At 40.3% G+C, this 18,954-nt stretch overlaps 1 protein-coding gene across 2 annotated transcripts in view; it reads right to left on the bottom strand.

Annotated features, from left to right (window-relative positions):
- Positions 1 to 18,954, bottom strand: part of HK3 (hexokinase 3) — a 66,315-nt gene that overhangs the window by 23,375 nt on the left and 23,986 nt on the right. Inside the window, exons 3-8 of one of the 2 annotated variants that reach the window (XM_072146243.1) lie at positions 15,832 to 15,994; positions 8,112 to 8,254; positions 4,925 to 5,044; positions 3,858 to 3,953; positions 3,678 to 3,777; positions 3,371 to 3,554 (exon numbers count right to left, since the gene is read on the bottom strand). In XM_072146243.1, the coding sequence (XP_072002344.1) occupies positions 3,371 to 3,554; positions 3,678 to 3,777; positions 3,858 to 3,953; positions 4,925 to 5,044; positions 8,112 to 8,254; positions 15,832 to 15,994 (806 nt within the window). Of the gene's footprint in view, positions 1 to 3,370; positions 3,555 to 3,677; positions 3,778 to 3,857; positions 3,954 to 4,924; positions 5,045 to 8,111; positions 8,255 to 10,792; positions 10,882 to 15,831; positions 15,995 to 18,954 lie in introns of those variants that run through there. The other variant, XM_072146244.1, reaches the window with a different exon arrangement.

Raw genomic sequence — 18,954 nt, 5'->3', positions numbered from 1 at the left:
GAAATCATTTCAGCGCTTCTTGCTCGCCTCCTTTGGTTCCTCTCTGCCACCCATTGGTTTGAAGCCCGAGTCCATTTAGGGTATGTCGCCATGACACTCTCTAGCCTGCCGCTGCCTCTGCATGCCGTCCCCTATAGTGTCAGGGTCAATTATTGGATGTTTTAGATGCTATCTAGCTTCATTCTGTCACTCTGTCATGGCCATGCTGTTGCCCATAATTTTGGCATAATGGTACGATTAAGCAGCCTCAGAGGCATCCGTGCATGCTGCACCTGCTGTTTCCTGTCCATTTCCATGGAGTTTCCATCCTTTTCTGAGGTTCCCAGGTGTTTGGCCAAGCTTCCCTGTGCAGAGCCTTGGTCCCCTTGAAAAATGCTCGAGTCTCCCATTGACTTCAATGGGGCTCGTTATTCGAGACGAGCACTCGAGCATAGGGAAAAGTTTGTCTCGAATAACGAGTACCCGAGCATTTTAGTGCTCGCTCATCTCTACACACAATACTTCAATATTATTCAGGTCCCAACTTTATATCTTTGCATCTTTTTTGGAGTCTCCTCCAAAACGTCACAGCCTGTGTCTTGCTTTAGGTGGATATTACAATAATAAAACCATAAGATGGGTATGTTTGATCTTCTCTCTCCAAAATAATTTTAAAAAGTTTATGGCAAAAGATACACAGATCGATACCGTTCACACTAATTTCAGTTGAAGCACATATGTGATCAGGGCAATACTCTCCCTGTTCCGGACGAATTGCGTTTCAAAATGTAATTCAATCAGAAAAAGTGTGAACCCAGCCTCAATTAGCAATAGACATTCAACGAGCTACAGAGAAAATATGTGGAGACCATTAGATAAAAGTATATTAGAAAAATAAAGAGTAAAACTTGTAATAAATGACCATTATCTTGCAACGTTTCACTAAATTGCCCCAACATGGCTATTCATACAGCTTTGTGGAGTTCAAATAAAGCTAATACATTCTTTCTTTCACATTCTTACTAAAAGCATTCCTTCAAGCAGATGGGAAGCCATGCTTTATTTTATTACAGGAATGGCTCTGTCCAATGCTTTCTTTCTAGGCCTGGCCACTCACATAATTACATTCTCTTTTCAGGTTAACACAGAGATGTTCCATATTAGTGAAGTCTGCAGACAGTCAGGTTCTACGGCACTTAGATCATTTTGCTCAGTTAATTGGAGATCAACATCATATATGGAAGGTATAAAATAAGAGCTGGGAATATAATTAGCTCTTAGATGTTCAAAGACTTTCCAGCATAGTATTCTCCACATTTAAATATCCAAGTTCTGTCACTTTTTAAGCCCCTTGTAGTTTGCACTGTATGGAAGTCATTTATTCGGTTGCACTGACTGGGCTTCTGAATACAGACATAATGAAAATATCCAAATTTTCTCTCAGGTTAGAATGGCTTTTAATGAGTACAGCATTCTCATATAGGTTTCGAATGGCTACCTAGTGGGTAACATTTAACATTTGTCTTCTAATGCCAAGTTTATATCTACGTCAAAAGTTCCACCAAGCTGCACATAGAGTCAAAAAACATGGATTGGATTGATTAGTGATGAATGCAAAAGGACTGCCCACAGAAACCTAATGCATCTCATTTTAGTCAGTGGTGACGGTCGCCAATGTTGGTGTCAGTCCCATGATGCGTCAGGCACTTTGTTGTATTCCTATAATACAATCGTAAAACAATGTGGATGTGTAGCCCCAACACTGGTTTTACACAAATGTGTTTTGTTTGGGAAACCCAGTCCGTGCAATTACTGGATTACCCAATTGAACACTGTACAGGGACCCAAACTTCTCATAGTTAAAACACGCAAACAAACATGTGCTTTTCAAAAGGCCACAAAAACAAATCCACATTCAGTTTGTGTGATCAATGGGTTTGTTTTTGCTGCTCGCAACATAATAGAAATAAAATAGAAAAGTCTGCCATATGAAGCAAGTAGTTTGTCCCAACTCCTTGAAGGGTCACATGCTTGTGTTACCTAGCAAATGATCCTTAGAGCCTACAGATCAACTATTGTAACATGTGAGATGACTATAGAATGAAAGGCTACAAGTTATTGGTTAAATAATTTCTGAAGAAATAAGCCTTAAAGGGGTATTCTGGGAATATGAACTTCTGACTCAATTTCATTAGTCACAAAACAGAGCTTAAAATAGTTTGATTTTATGATTTTCAAAATGTATGGCCTCTTTAAAGTAGGTGGAGTTATCACCAAGATGTCCGCCACTGGAACCTACAAGTTCCATGATCCTTTAGTTCTCAGTAACTCCTCCTCCCTCTTATGCTCTGCTCCCAGTGATGATATAACAGACTTTCTTGCTCTGTTACCATAGTAATGATGTGTAACTGCCATCACCACAACACTGACCATACTGGATGCACTGCAACCAACCAACTACAGCCAAATATAGTGGTGATCACATGACCTGCCCAGGCAGGTGCAGGACATGTGATGTGGACATATGACCAGCAGCCATCTTCTGTCCTGTGTCTGCTCTGCAACGGACCGTGCTGAGGAAAATAACGGACTGATTAAAGGGCCAGTAGCATTTTAATTCTCCATCATAGTGTTTGTCACCAGCATTTTCTGCTAAGGGGAGCAAAATTTAAAATAACTAATTACACATTAGCTTATATTTTAATGACCGATTTCTATATGAATTATGCTTATTCCTGGAATACCCCTTTAAATGAACTAATTGATATCCAAGCTAACTGTCAATATGACTATGCTGGTAGTATCGGGATCTACTGTTACCTAAAGGGGGATCTGTACACACACATATATAACTGATTTAATGAGCCATTCACAGTTTCACCGTGAAGAATAGTCAGTACTTAGACATGCATGGCTTAATGTTTAAAGCAAGCATATACTACTGGCAGGATATATATATTATATATATATTTTTTTTTTTTTAATAAACAAAAGGAATGCATTAAATCCGGTTGGCATTAGATGCTTAAATTTTTTTTTTTAAATACTAAAAACGGAAAGCAGCAGTTTTCCACAGCAGAGTTTAGTAGAAAAAGACTGAATACATCAAGTACACAATGGTTCAAAAGCAAAGTCAAGCTTTCATTTCTACACAAAAAAATGGAATTTTATTAACATTGAAAACACAATGCCTTCCAAACATTCAATGCATGAAAACTATTCAAACAGCAGTCATAAAAGTTCACATATCCACCTTTTCCAAGAATTTTTGACATGGTTAGGAGCCCGGTCAACTTTACATCAAGTGAAAGTGAAATTCTGAAGTTTTAATCATTTAAAGTGGCTAAAATTGTTGAGAACATTTTAATGATGCAGAAGGACTGTCACTCACCTCTGTTTTCCAGGTGAATGAGACGCCTGGTCTACTTTCTGGTCGTACTCTGTTTCAATATCTTTTAATGTTCCGTCATCTCCCAGAGCGCCCCATTCCATATTAATGCACATTTTACCTTCATCTCCTTCTACAGACTCCACATTGCCCATCTCCTCCATGTAGCAGACATTAGTCCCAGTATCTGAGAAAAGGCATGATCAAAAGTAGAAACTAGAAGTTTACAAGTTTAAAGAGATCAATTGTGGAATAAACTTTATGTAATAAAACCGCTTTAACGAATCTAAAAAGTCCTCAGGAAACTTACCAACAATAAAGCCAACCTCACAACTATGATCTTTGTAGCCACAACTCATCATTGTCCCAACGGTGTCATTGACAATGGCAATAACGTCAACGTTATAATCCTGTAAAAAAGGGTAGGGGATTATGGCAATACTGGGAAGGTTCTACACATGTAAACTAAAGTAACGACTAGAACACTTACCTCCTGCCTGCGAATGGCTTCTTTCAACAACTGAACCACATCTTGTCCTTCTACACCCGAACAGCGAAACCCTTTGGTCCAAGAAATGAGAACACTCTGTGTAAAAGGTAAGATAATAAAAGGTGATTTATGTCCATAAATATACCAAAGGTTGGGTTCACATCAAGTTTTATGTACTCAGTGTATATTCTGGGAAAGGTCCTGACAGATAAGCTGAACGTAAGCAGTTGTTGCCTCCGTCTAACCACTATACGTAGACTGAGCTACGTTTTTTTTTCCATCCTGCTGAGTGGTGTATGCATCTCCTCTGCTCCCCCCTCCCCCACAGTGGGATACGTCCGTGCCATATGTTGTAAAGACATGTCAGAATCCCCCTGACAAGTCCATAGTCATAAAACAAAGCTCAAAAAGTCAGCCGGATCACTGCGGACCTGTGTAGTACTTAAAGGGGTATTACCACTTTGGCAAGTTAATTTTGTTTGTATGATGAAAAACACAGAAACTATATTTGAAAAATGTATCAATTCCTCACGGTCATTCTATAGAAAGCTTCTATATTTACTTCTGGTAGACAGAAATCTGACCATGGCCACACGGGTGCACGGCTTGTTTGTATCACGGAGAGTAACCAGATTTGTGAGCTATAATGAGCCGTGCACCTGTGTGACCATGGTCAGATTTCTGTCCGCCGGAAATAAGGAAAGAAGCTTCCTATAGAATGACAGCAAGTTGAAAAGGAATACCCCTTTAAGTAACCATTGTCGAATACATAAGGTTGTAACTATGCAGAAATCAATTTGCATGTTTAGATTGACTTTCAAAATCTATATCTGGGATGCATGTAAAAAAGAAATTGCCACCATAAAAAAAAAGGGGAAGAGCCCGATAAGTCTTGTTTTCTCCAAAAAGGACTAAGGTTCTTATAATTTAGTGTACTACTTGTTGAAAAGTTTGTAACATTTAAGTTAGGAGTTTAAACAATGAATAGTAATATAAACTCAGTACATCTAATTTAGGTTTTACACAATACATATGACAACATAGCATCATACAGACTACAGTCCTACCTTGTCTAACTGACTCTGTTGACAAGGGAATGAAAAGGTAAATCCAAGAGGGAACATTTTGTGCTTTAAATTCCGTTGTTCAAGGAAACGACCAAGACATTCAGCAACGTGATCAAACAGCTGTAGGAACAGAAGGGTCCAGTCAATAGTATTACTTTCACATACAATTTACTTGAGTTTTATTTTTAAATTCCAATACTGAGTAGGGCTAAGATGGACATACACATGGATTGGGGGCAGCAAACAGCAAAGTGAACAGCCCTATGCCATATGTCAGAAATAATGTTGTATAAACAAGCTGCAATGAAACCACAACTCCCCAATTGTTGAAATAACATAGCAATTCTTGGTGTAGTGGCTAGTTTTGTAGAGAGAGGGGGATTTAGTCGCAATTATGACTCCCCCTCTAAGCCGACTGTGCAGGGAGGGGACCGGCACAATGCATCAATGCTCCACCCCCCACCCCACCCGAGCTATAGATTGGCATACAATTGAGATGGGTACGCAATAGCGTGCCCACCACACTAGATATAGCTGGTGTAGTTATAGGAGCAGGGCCACTGCAGCACTTGAATAAGTCGCCACATTACATGTTTAAATGAGCATGGTCAAAATGTGTACATTTGTATTGTGAGCAGGAACAGGTGAACAAGAATTTCATGGGTTAAGTTCCTTCATAGTATAAAATTTGGTGGGCAGTTTGGGTGACTGCGAGCCCTGGGCTACTGCCCAAACCAGCTATATTATAATGGGTTATGGACCTGCTTCAGGATGGAACAAAATAATATATATACCCCTCAGAGGTCCTTAAAGGACAACTACCACCAGGATGAAGGACTGCATGCAAATGAGCCTGAGGAGCTCCAGGTTCCATTAACACCTCTTAGACTCATTTTCATACACTCATTCATACTGGTGGTAGCCAACCTAGCACTTATACGCGCGACATACACCCAGCCCGCGTGTTATGTGTGTTGGCACTGAACGGACCCAGAGCTCAACCACTGTAAGTCATTATATTATATTCTATTTATTTACATCTATAAGGGCTTTATAATGGTCTTAAGTACCACTATAATTAATCGATCCGATACAGCTATGTGCCACTAATATTTATCATTCAAACTGAAACATTTTTTTATTGAATAGTGTCTTTTTAATTCTTACTGTCTGACTGAAACTATACCTATGAGTTATTCTTTGATTATGAATTGCATGTTGGTCTTTTATGAATTATTACCCTGTATGGTCCTTTTTATTTATTTTTTTTTATTTATAAAATTTGTCTATGAACTATTCATTTCCACATTATATTTATTATTATAATCATATAATTACGCTTAATCCCTAGTCACATGAGAATGCTCCCTTGCTACTATTGCTATTATTACCATTACTTGATATTTTATATATATACACGTTATTTTATATTTTATATTTATATCTATCTACTTTTAAGTATTCATTGAATGTTCTTTTAATATTGCATAGAAACCTTTTTCCATATTGTACTTGAGGAAGGGCATTCCGCCCGGAACGCGTCTACATTTATTTTGGAATAAATAAATCTAAAACCTACCAGAAGATTCTCTCTACAATAGCGCCGTGCCAGCTTTCTTTCCAGTTTTCTAACCCCACTCTTTGCATTAAGCTATAATGTACCAACATGATTTTCAAGCCGACATTGTTTTATATACTGCAAATTTTTTTTTTGGTGTGGGGGGGGGGGAAGAGTTACAACTATCCTAGCCTAATCAAGTTAGCAACTGTTAGCATTTTTCTAGTTATTTATTCCTATGTATATCATAGTTTATTAATAGAAAAATACAGGTGACCTAAAATAGACATGCAGTCAACATGTGGTCCAATATCAGAGAGTTCTGCAACATCCCCCACCGGGGCCTAGCCTTTTCTCGGGGCCTGGAGTCAGCCGGGGCCCGCAGTACCTGAGTGGCACGCTAGTGTCACGGTGCTTGGTATGGGGAACCGGAGGGCTGTCCTACAGCCTGGCAGGTCTCCAGCAGGGTGGTGTTGGCAAGAAATGATGAAGGAGAGGCTGCTATAGCGATTCTCCCTGGGGCAACCCTTTGGTGTCTAGAGTATGAGTCTCTGTGTGGTAGACAGGGTGCCTGTGATGGTGACAGCCGTAGTAGCAGGGACCAGACGGAGTTCTTTATTGGAACCGACAGGAACATTAGCAACGTGCCTTAACAGGATGGTGGAATGCTGGAGATGTAGTTGGAGGGAGCCACAGGATGTAGATCACCAGCCTGGATGCGAAGGGCAGGCTGGAAGATAGCTGTGTCCTGGAAGGATGCTTCAGCTTTATCCTGGATTGCTTCAGGTATCACCCTTAAAGGTAGGATGATACCCCTTTCCCCACTAACTAGCTATTAGCTTCACTCTTCAGGCAAGGAGCTGGGCTCACCTACTCTTGGTCTGGTGTGCTGGCTGCACAGACTCCTCTGAGTCTCTAATCTGAGAGAGTGAACTCTCTCCTCACACTGCACTCTCTTCTGAGAGAGAACCGACTTCTAGAAGTTTCCTGACCAGGGGTTTTGTTACTCCCACTGGTCAGGTGGTGGCTACTCCTCCAATTACATCTCAGCTCACAGAAACAGAGTGTAACACATGTGATTGGCTGACACATATGACATCACACAAAACACTTAACTCCTGCCTTACCAGGCAGGTTCTACCACTGCAGTGTTCCCCTGCAGACCCTACACAGGCTGCAAGCTACATGGTGGGACGTATTCGCAAACACAGCTCTGCCTTGCATCGGCGAGGGTGTTGCAGTTCCCTTTGAGGGAACTTTTTGTGTTCTTTCTTTAGGGTCGACTAATGCCTACTTCCTGGCCGAAATACTTACACAGTAGTTTTGAAAGTTTATACTATAAATTCTGTTTCCTTTGAAACAGTCCACTGTGCAATAGAGCCGCCATTACTTCTTTGGAAGCCCCAAAGCTATAAAATCGCCCTGCACCAGAGCCTTAAAACTTAATAAAACATAACGCGAGCTAATCCAATATCCTTTGGACCTTGCCAGAAGAGTCATTCATTGAAAAGCCTTTAAATTTTAACAAATACGTTAAAAACTAAACTACAATTTAGAATACTCTGCCCAACATTGAACTGTTCACCCTCAAAAAAGAGGTTTCGCCTTTAAAAATTCCATTTGATGTACCTTCTGCCCTGTTCCAATCATTATTTCCTCTGGAATGTCATACACTTCATTATCCATCTTTACACCACGAGAACCATCCAATATCACATAAACAATTCGGAATTTGGCCCCTCCAAGGTCAAGCACCAAGAATTCACCACTTTCTGTAGCAGGAACAAATAGGAAAAAAAAATACATTTTGAACATTCAGAACATATTCTGCTTTTAGTTAGGGAGAAGGAACAAATTATAAAAGACAACATACATCACATTCCTAAAATGTATAAATGAATATCTAATATAATGTGTGCCTGATATGACCAGAAGCTGTCTTGCCAAAACTTTACCCCCTAAGGGTGATGCCACACATGGCGTTTTGAACCCGTTTTAGATCAATTTTTGGCCCATTTTTAAGTAAAACGCATACTTTTTGCTTAAAACGGGCCAAAAATGGATTCAAAACGCCATGTGTGGCAGAAAGAGTTTTGGGCCCGTTTTTAAGCAGTCTGTCAAAAAACGCAAGCATTTTTTGAAAATGTATCCGTTTTTGATCAGTTTCAATTAACATAATTGGTCAAACCTGTAAAAAAATGGATATGTTTTCAAAAAACGGATGCGTTTTTTCAAAAAACGCATACATTTAGCGCATGCAGTTTTTAACGGACTGCTTAAAAACAGGCCAAAAGCGCCACGTGTGTTATTACCCTGAGTGCAAAACCTCTTAAAGGGGTTGTCCGAGAGTCCCAAAAAATAACTATAGGTGGCCGGGAGCGGGCTGCTTAAATTAATAAAGATATACTTACCTTCCGGTGCCCTCCGGTATCCAGCGCTGCATTCAACTTCCGGCCGGCTGTGGCCAGGTACGCCTATCCGTCCCTATACACAGCACTGTGAATGCGGGCCGGAAGGTTGTCAGCTCCGGCCGGAAGCTGAATGCAGCGCTGCTCCGGCTGCCATGTTTGTTTACATGGCACCCGGACCGGAGCGACAGCAGCGCTGGATACCGGAGGGCACCGGAAGGCAAGTACATCTTTATTGTTTTAAGCAGCCAGCTCCCGGCCACCTATAGTTTTTTTTCAAAACTCGGACAACCCCTTTAATCAGTAATCAGTAAGAACAGGTAAAATTGCTCCTGCATACAGCTGTGGGTGTTTGTGCACTATACGGAGTCTACAATCAATTTGATAAATAGGGAAGATTTATAAAAATGGTCTTGGAGTAGAACTGTTCTAGTTTCCCATGACAACCAATCCCATCTCAGCTTTCTTTTTCCCACAGCTGTGTATAAAATGAAAGCTGAGCTCTGATTGGTTTCCATGGTCAACTAGAACAGTTCTGCTCTCAGACACTTATGATAAATCTCTCCCATTGAATGCTCAAGGTAAACTCACAGCTTTTCTTGGTGTCATTTTTGAAGCCATTTGAATGGGACTGAGCAGCAAACAAGCCATGGAGCATCTTACATTTTTCAATGCAATTCAAGCAGATGAAGGGGGAGATACTCGGGAACGTGTTTGGCCGTGGTCACACGTACCCTCTAGCCGTCCGTTCATAACGCGACGCTAGCGCACAGGGTTGGTCCTCGGCCCGAACGCACATGCTAGCGTCACGGTATGAACAGACGCCTAGCGGTACGTGTGACCGCGGCCTTTGGGAGTAACTCTTCTACATGCAACTGTATTGCTTTCAAAAGGCAATCCAAGTGCAATGTATGAAAACAGATTCATTTGGATGGGTTTTTCATATTTTAGTCCTGAAATCTTTTTGATGTTCTACATTTATCTTTTAGATTACTGAATTTGTGGAAACTTAAACCCCAGTACTACGCACATGCTTTCATAGGATGCGCCGCAAATGGGTTTCAAAACATAAGGCCTACATAACCAGAATCTGCATGTGCTCTGGTGCTAATTCCAGAACAAATACATTTCAGTGAAAACGCATATATGCGTTCTGGCAAAGCTCCTCCCATTGCGTTTTGGCTGCATCAGAAACTGCATTAAAAAATGCAACATGTGAATGTGACCTCAGTCAATATTTTTGCCAGAATAACACTCATTCCCACCGAATTACATTGCTGTTTACATTTGTTAAAGCTATGTTAACATATGCATTAACAAAACGCACATGTTAACATCACGTTTACAATGTGTGTTGTAAACACAAATGTTAACAGTAATGTAATTAGGAAAATCCCTTCTCCTCAGCTGTTGTAATGCAGTTCAAAACGCAAACAAAGCGCAACCTGTGAACGCACCTTCAGGCCAGCGGCACACATAGCATTTCTAACCCGTTTTTGGGCCATTTTTAAGTTATGTGCCCAGATCAGTACTGGAGACCACACGCATAGAAGATATAACTGAAAGAAGTGGACAATTTGTAAGCCCAAAAACATGAACTACAATGAGGACTCTGGCCTTTAGCTCTTTCAGTAATTGGGACAGTCACGTATTTACTGAACATTCATGGCTCATATTGCTATTCTCAGACCCATATGCAGAAGTACAATTGTACTAAGAATTACTGGACCATTACTACACACATTATTGAATAAAGCGCAATACGTAGTCCGAGAAACAGGGAAGTGAAAGGAGACTTCTTGCCCCATTTCCTTAATGTCCTGGGGAGTTGCTCAGAAACAAATTCGGGAGAAATATTATACAGAAGTTTTACTTCCCTGTAATGACTGATAAAAACCTTACCAAAAAGAAGCAGACTCTTGTCTCCACACCAGCTCCTGTGTAGCCCAATTTAATTACTCAATCTTATTAAATGGTTAACTCTGTGTTTGCCAAACTAAAGCAATGACACTCCATCCCATTCACAACCCATCAGAAAATGTGCAATTGCGTAGTTGATTCTGTTTAGAAATCAGTAAACATATTAAAAAATGCAGCATTTATTTTCAGTGTAGTCGCAAAAAGTATCCAAAAGTCGCAAACACTAAAAGGGTTAAGACACGCGTGGCGTTTTTAGGCCGTTTTTGGGCTGTTTTTAGTTCATTTTCAGATCGTAAAAAACGTATGTGTTTTTGACAGGTATGACCAATTATCTTAATTCAAACTGGTCAAAAACGCATGCGTTTAAATTAACGCAAAACACCGGCGGCTCGTTCCCGCCCCGGTGGGCGCGACTTTGTCTGCGTTTGCGTTTGACAAAGCGCTACGTGTGGCGCCGGCCTTAGGCAGTGGCATATGTGGCGTTTTGTACCCGTTTTTTGGGCCGTTTTTAAGCAGCGTGTTAAAAAACACATTTTGAAAACACATCCATTTTTGACCTGTTTTTATTAAGATAATTGGTAAAACCAGTCAAAAACAAATGCGTTTTTAACGCATGCGTTTTTTAAAGGACTGCTTAAAAACGGCCCAAAAACAGGTTAAAAAAGCAACTTATGCCACAGGCCTGAGGGCGCGTTCACACGTTACGTTTTGGTCGCGTTTTCATTGTGTTTGAAACGCATATACAACAGCTGAAGAGAGGTGATTTGCCTAATTACATTACCGTTTACATTTGTAAACGCAATGTTAACGCATGTGTTAACATTGCGTTTACGATGCGTTTTGTAAACAGAAATGTTAACAGTGATGTAATTAGGCAAATCACCTCTCCTCAGCTGTTTTATATGCGTTTCAAACGCAATGAAAACGCAGGTCAAAACGCAACGTGTGAACGCGCCCTGAGGGTGATGACACACGTAGCGCTTTGTCTGCGCGTCTGCAAACGCAAACGCAGACAAAGCTGTGCCCACCGGGCCAAGCCTTGAAAACGCCTGCGATCGGGAACGAGCCTCAGGGCGCGTTCACACGTTGCGTTTTGGTTGCGTTTTCATTGCGTTTGGAACGCATATACAACAGCTGATGTGAGGTAATTTGCCTAATTACATTACCGTTTACGTTTGTAAACGCAATGTTAACGCATGCGTTAACAAAACGCATGCGTTAACGCTTTGTTAACGCATGCGTTAACATCGCGTTTACGATGCGTTTTGATAACGCATGCGTTAACAGTGATGAAATTAGGCAAATCACCTCTCCTCAGCTGTTGTATATGCGTTTCAAACGCAATGAAAACGCAGGTCAAAACGCAACGTGTGAACGCGCCCTCAGGTGTTTTGCGTTAAATTAACGCGTTTGAAAGCACAGACAAAGCGCTACGTGTGGCACCAGCCTGAGGGGGGTAATAATAACCGGATTATTGGTCAAATCTGTCAAAAACGATTGCGTTTACCATCACCCTTTGGCTGGCGCCACACGTAGCACTTTGTCTACGCTTGCAAACGCAAACGCAGACAAAGTTGTGCCCAACGCAAAACACCGGCGGCTCGTTCCCGATCGCAGGCGTTTCCATAGAACTGACTTTGCAAGCGCAGACAAAGCGCTACGTGTGGTGCCAGCCTTTGGCCCGTTTTTAAGCAGTCCATCAAAAAACACCATGTGTGACATATGGTGTTTTGAACCAGTTTTTGGGCTGTTTTTAAGCAGCCCGTTAAAAAATGCAAAAAACACGGTTTTTGAAAACACATCCGTTTTTGACCTGTTTTTATTAAGATAATTGGTAAAACCGGATCATTTAAAAAAAACGTGTGAGATCACCCTCATCCTTTCAAAACGCAATTCAACCAGAATGAGTAAAGCACAGCCTGAGGCTGCGATCACACATTGCGTTTTGTTTGCGTTTAATGCATGCGTTTTCAAACAGCTGAAGAGAAGATTTGCCTAATTACATTGTTGTCAACATTGTGTTGACAAAACGCTTGCGACAATGCAATGTTAACACATTCATTTGTTAATGCTTTGTTAACATATGTGTTTATATTTTTCACTCCCCACCTTAAAAAATCCATAACTTTTTTATTTTGCATGTAAGGAGCTGTATGTTTTCTGTGTAACAAATTGAACTTCATAGTGATAGTATTTAATCTCCCATGCCCTGTAGTGGGAAGCGGAAAAAAATCGGAATGCAGGGAAATTGGTGAAAAAATGCATATGCACGGTTTCTTGTGGGCTTGGATTTTACGGATTTCACTGTGCGCCCCAAGTGACATGTCTACTTCATTCTTTGGGTCGGTGCGATCACAGGGATACCAAATTTATATAGGTTTTATAATGTTTTCATACTTTTACAAAAATTAAAACTACCTGTCCAAAAAAAAATTCTTAATTTTGACATGTTCTAGTGCTAATAACTTTTTCATACTTTGGTGTCCGGAGCTGTGGGTGGTGTCATTTTTTTGACACTGACAATGCTACCATTTTTAGGACTGTACTGCCTTTTTATTGAATTTTTTGCCGTTACAGGGTTAAAAACCAGGAAAAACGTTATTATATTTTGATAGACATTATGGGATGCAGCGATACCTAACATGTTTATGATTTTTACTGTTTATTTATATTTATAGCAGATATAGGGAAAGTGGGATGATTAGAATTTTTAGGTTTTTTTGTTATTATTTTTTTTTTTGGCTTTTTTTATTATTATTTTTTACTGTTTTTCAGACCCCCTAGGGTACTTTAACCCTAGGTTGTCTGATTGATCCTACCATATACTGTCATACTACAGTATGGCAGTACTGTATATGCAGATTTTTCACATCATCTATTGCAATTTGCAAATCAAACATTGCAATAGATATCCTAAAACATGACAGCCTTGAGTCAACACCCTAGCACTGATTGTGTTACCGGTAAGTGTTTTCAGCAATATGCAGCAAACACTTTCTAGCTATGGAGAGGACTCAGCCCATGAGTCCTCTCCAAGCACCCGTAGTCAACGTGTGACGTACAGATGCATCACACGTTGGTAAGGGGTTAAAGGTTCTACTCCTACTTTTACTCCATTCCAGGTTTGGCCATGAAAAATGCATCTAAAAAAAACTGAACGTATAGACGCAACCAGAAATTTTGTTTGTTTGTTTTTTGTTGAATCAATAGATAGCACATGGTGTTCATTAGTGTTCATGATGGCTAAATCTGCATCAGAGATTGACATGCAGCAGGTTCAAAGGCAAATATCATTTTGCCTAGGTTTTTTTCAACATGTGAATACGATGGGTGGCATTTATTGTTGTCTTTTTGCCAGTTTTTTGGCAGATTTTTTCTTTCCTTGCCGCACCTTGTGCACCATATTTATGAAGCCACAATACTGGTCCATTTCCGACACTCAAGCCTCATGTTTTGGGCACACAAATTGGGCATAGCCCTGAAATTCCACGTTTCCTGCACTTCTAGTTGTCCGACACTTTTTATGGCCCAATTTTTGTTGCACACTTAGAGCTGCAGAAAGCTAGTTTAGGGAGTTCTATTTTACCTTCATGAATGTGACGTTAGTTCAGACCTGTTTTGGTTGAGCACCAATTCAGTAAAGCCTTGCTTCAAAATCTAATATCCAAGTCTAATTTACCACATGATTTGTGCACCAAAAACACACACTCTGTGCCAGAAAAATCAATGGTTGCCCCCCATGTGCTTGGTTGCATCGTCTATTATGTCACTGTACATCACTGTGAATTAGTCACTTTGCTGTCTGTTAATGGTATAACATGAACATATAGTAGCCCTATGTTTGTCATCCATAAATAAACAGGTCTGTCCCATATTCTATACTTTCTTTTTAATTTTATAAACACCAATACCCGATGTACATTTCATATTTTTATTTGGAGTATCTGGAAAGGATCCCAGAAAGACAGAGGGATCTGGGACTCATTCCAGATAATTTGAAGATTATCACGAAACCACGGTCTGCATCTGCAATGCTGTATGCCCAAAGTCTTATTTACTCAAATGCCTCCCATCTGGCTAACCCTATACAACATCTTTAGTCCCAAAAGGTCAAGTCAAAAGTTGTTTTTGTTTATCATGCAGAGATCTATGGGCAATTGCATATTTTTCTGGATTGTATCCTCGGTTTATAAGAAAATGTGCAGTTTTTTGAAGGTTTTTCAATACTCTAATCACTGTCATAAAAAGTTGTTGTGAGATATTATACCCAGTATTATAATTTGCCACAAGTCAAACTCGCAATCTACACCAGCTACCGGCTGGCATAAATTTTCATTTCTAATTCATGGATACCCTGAGATTTACTACATTGAAGCTACACACCTCCAAATTAACATTACCATTTACAAAATCTGCTGATTATATCTTACAACTATTAACTGGAGGGGACATAACATAATAGTTATATATGATGCAAAGAACTGCTCCAAAATCTCTGGACAACATGATTATTTTGGCAATGTTGTTCCACAGGGAAGCAAGTTATGATGCTTGCGGTTCTGCCCCGGCACAGGTGGGGATTTAACAATGTGTCTCAGGTCCCACCAGTTTCTAGCTGGAAAACACCAGTCTTTTGCTGCGCCAGATTTATCACTGTGATGATGAATCCTGGTGCAGGATACGACTGTCCGTTTCTAATTTAGACCAATTTTTAGTTGATCTAAACTGTGCGCCAGTATTTTGGGCGCACAACCAAATTCCTGTAAGACACGCCCCTTTCTCGTGAGGCCATGCCCACTTTCTAAAAGGTCACGCCCCTTATTCAAAGAAGTCGTAAAACTGCCAAAAAATGGTCTTGAAAAGCCTTGATAACTGTGGTGCAGGGCTTTTTAGACAGTGTTTTAGGCGCAAAACCACAAGTGCGTTAAAAAAAAAAACACAGTCTTCGTTTAGTCCTTATACTGAAGAATTACTGTATATTAATAAAACCTGCCAAAACTACACATATGAGAGGTACATACCAGTGCCATTTGGAGTTGAGCGAACAAATGTTGGAAGCATTTTCAGTGATGAGGGACGGTCTGGTTCTGCTTTCAGGCCTCTTTCCATGTTGATTGCCATGAGGTCCCTCACGGCTTCCAGCTTCTTTTGGGTCAGAAATAAAGGCTGCAGACATTTCTGAACCTGCACAGAACACAAAATGGCTTTGTGAGATCTATAAAATGGTCTACTATAATAGAGTTACTAGAATCCGAGCAATGTAAAAAGTAACAGCCTTAATTAGGATTCTGGTATACCAATCATTGTATGTAATAACTGTCATTTCTAGTAATTCCTGTCATTCATGTATACAATTAACATAAATCAAGCAGCCGCTTCCAGGACTTCCAGTGATGTCCTGTGTACTGAAGAAATTTCAGTCGGTCAGGAGGCTGAGAGCTAACCTATGGCCATTAGTATACGCACTTGGATAGTTATGAAAAGAATGCCTCCTCCGTGAACACCACTCCCGTGTCACTGGATGGATGAGCTGAGGATGTTCTTAGCATGTCACTACAACCAGTGTTGTAGAAGTGTGTTCACCGAGGAGGCATGCTTTCATTAAGAGGACAAGTTAGATCTTATAAAAGTTATACAATTTTCCAATATACTTTCTGTATAAATTCCTCACGGTTTTCTAGATCTCTGCTTGCTGTCATTCTATGGAAAGCTTCTATGTTACTTCCAGTCTACAGAAATCTGACCATGGTCACACAAGTGCACAGCTCGTTATATCACACACCTCTGATTACTCTCTATGATACTAACGAACTGTGCACCTGTGTGACCATGGTCAGATTTCTGTCCACTGGAAGTAACATAGAAGCTTTCAGAGATTTAGCAAACTGTGAGGAATTGATATAGAATGTATATTGGAAACTTGTATAACTTTTTATAATACAAGTAATAACATTCATTTGCTGAAATGCGAATACCCTTTTAACTCCTGAAAGTAGCTTTATATGATTTGCATTTCAACCTGACAGCAGGCCAAACTTTACAAGGGTAAGTATGATGTGGGTGACACTGTAAGGGGATTACCCACAAAATGTGGCAAAAGTGACACTAAACAGGCAACTCATCCCTTGTATCACAAAGGGAAAAAACTTAAAGGAAACCTATCACTTCATTTTGATTTACCTCTCCGAGGTAGCTTCGGCGCTGCGCGCGGCCATGCGCGCGTGACGCCTCCGGCACTCCGTATGGAGGCGCGCGCGCGCACGGCCGCGCGCAGCGCCGAAGCTACCTCGGAGAGGTAAATCAAAATGTGTTTAAACCGCGATATAGCGGTTTAAAACACTCGCTAAGGTAAGCTCCGGCACCAGCTCACCCTGAGCTGGTGCCCGGTGTTTACATCTCATACCTACCATCAGGAGTGGTAGGTTTCCTTTAAGATACATTGCAATGATTAAGTAGGACGACTTCAGGAAACTTGGAAAAGTGGCAGCTGAAAAACTATGATGCATGTGCCCCAATGTATGGCAGATTAATTATATTGTGAATACCCTTTTAAGGAGGCTCTCTTACCTCTCATGACATCTTTTATTACTATGAGCATAAATTGATTATTGGGTATTACCAGTGGTGTTATGGTTTTACAAATTCTGTCCAACACTGACTGACACTGTTTTGACATACTGTACTAGGGTGTTCTGTGTTTTTGATCCCTCCCCACATGTTGTAAACTGTATCTGCATCCTCAGGAAAACAATACAGTTTAAAGCTACGGCAGAACAAGAAGCAATAAACTTTCGACTGCCAGACGAGCAGATCTGTGCATTAGGGTAGATTTGACGCTTAACTGTACTTGTAGCCACTGAATTACCAAATTGCCCCTGAGTCTATGTGAATTCAGGACAAGGAGATTTGCTTCAGCTTCAAATGCATAAATTCATAGGTAGAAAGCCTCTCATCTTAGTGGTTCCATTCGGTGGGGATGTGATTTTGTTACAGCATCATGCACAAATTGTTTTTGTAAGTAAAACATAATACAATTGGCCCCACAAAGAATTTAGGGCCTCCATGGTCTCATAAGCACTTCCCAGAATAATCACCACTGCAGAGCTGTTGCTTTTAACAAGGCTCCATTATATGAATTATGTATTTATTTTCATTTGGCTTCAACTGCAGCTTGGAAGTCAAACTACAGGGCCTTGGAGGACCGTGTATGTATTTCATTGTGATCCTAAATGCGAGTTTATGGGGCTATTTCAATTGAAATATTGCATCATTTATTTATATCCTGCTGACTGCTCCCATTTTACAGTACTCTCATGTGCCAAAGAAATTTATCATACATACTTTTTTTACTACGTTATTGTTCTTTTTTTTTTTAAATAAAATATATGTTTACACTTTATATGTTGCTGTCTCATGTGTTACAATGGATTTAACTTTCATGAACATCAAAACCAAATAACCTAATGTACAGTAAGAGTAAAGGGGGTTGTTGGATTGTCGGACTGTGATCCTCATCTGTTTTCCCAACAAAACTGGGGCATTGTTCGATGTTTTCCTTCTCTTGTAGCTGTGCTGTAGGTTGCATTGAAAAGTAACTGTAAGGTTTGCTTAGGGCTCATACCCACATCTGTGTTGCAGATGTTGCAGATTTGCTGCTAAATTTACTCCAGTGTCAGATATTTAGTGTTTTTTTTTTTTTAAAGGGCATCTACCACCAGGATGAAGAACTGTATGCAAATGAGCCTGAGGGGCTCCAGGCTCCATAGGCTTAATAGGCTCATTTGCATAGTCTTTCATACTGGTGATAGAAGTCCATTATTGGGAATTAGACAAGCCATTGAATGCCCAAACAGGCCAAATTCTGCAGGGGTTAAACAGAACAGACTGGTCAGCGCTGTTCAGTTGAGTCATACAGAACTATATCTAGGATAAATAGGAGTCGCAGCTCTATCTCATTTGCCAAGAAATTCAGAAGGCATATTGACACGAAATCTTAACTGCTTGTATTATTCCACGAAACTGGCAGCTTTCATTCGCACACTGTCAATTGGCAACAATAGCTAAGTATTGAACACTGATTACCAAAAACCTACCATGGGGAAAAAGCAATCTGACTCACTAAACCACAAAGACTGACTTCTGTC

This window comes from Engystomops pustulosus, chromosome 4, assembly GCF_040894005.1.
Source record: "Engystomops pustulosus chromosome 4, aEngPut4.maternal, whole genome shotgun sequence".
NCBI lineage: Eukaryota > Metazoa > Chordata > Amphibia > Anura > Leptodactylidae > Engystomops > Engystomops pustulosus.
Note: the sequence above shows the minus strand (reverse complement) of the source record. Positions and strands in the feature narration are given on the sequence as shown.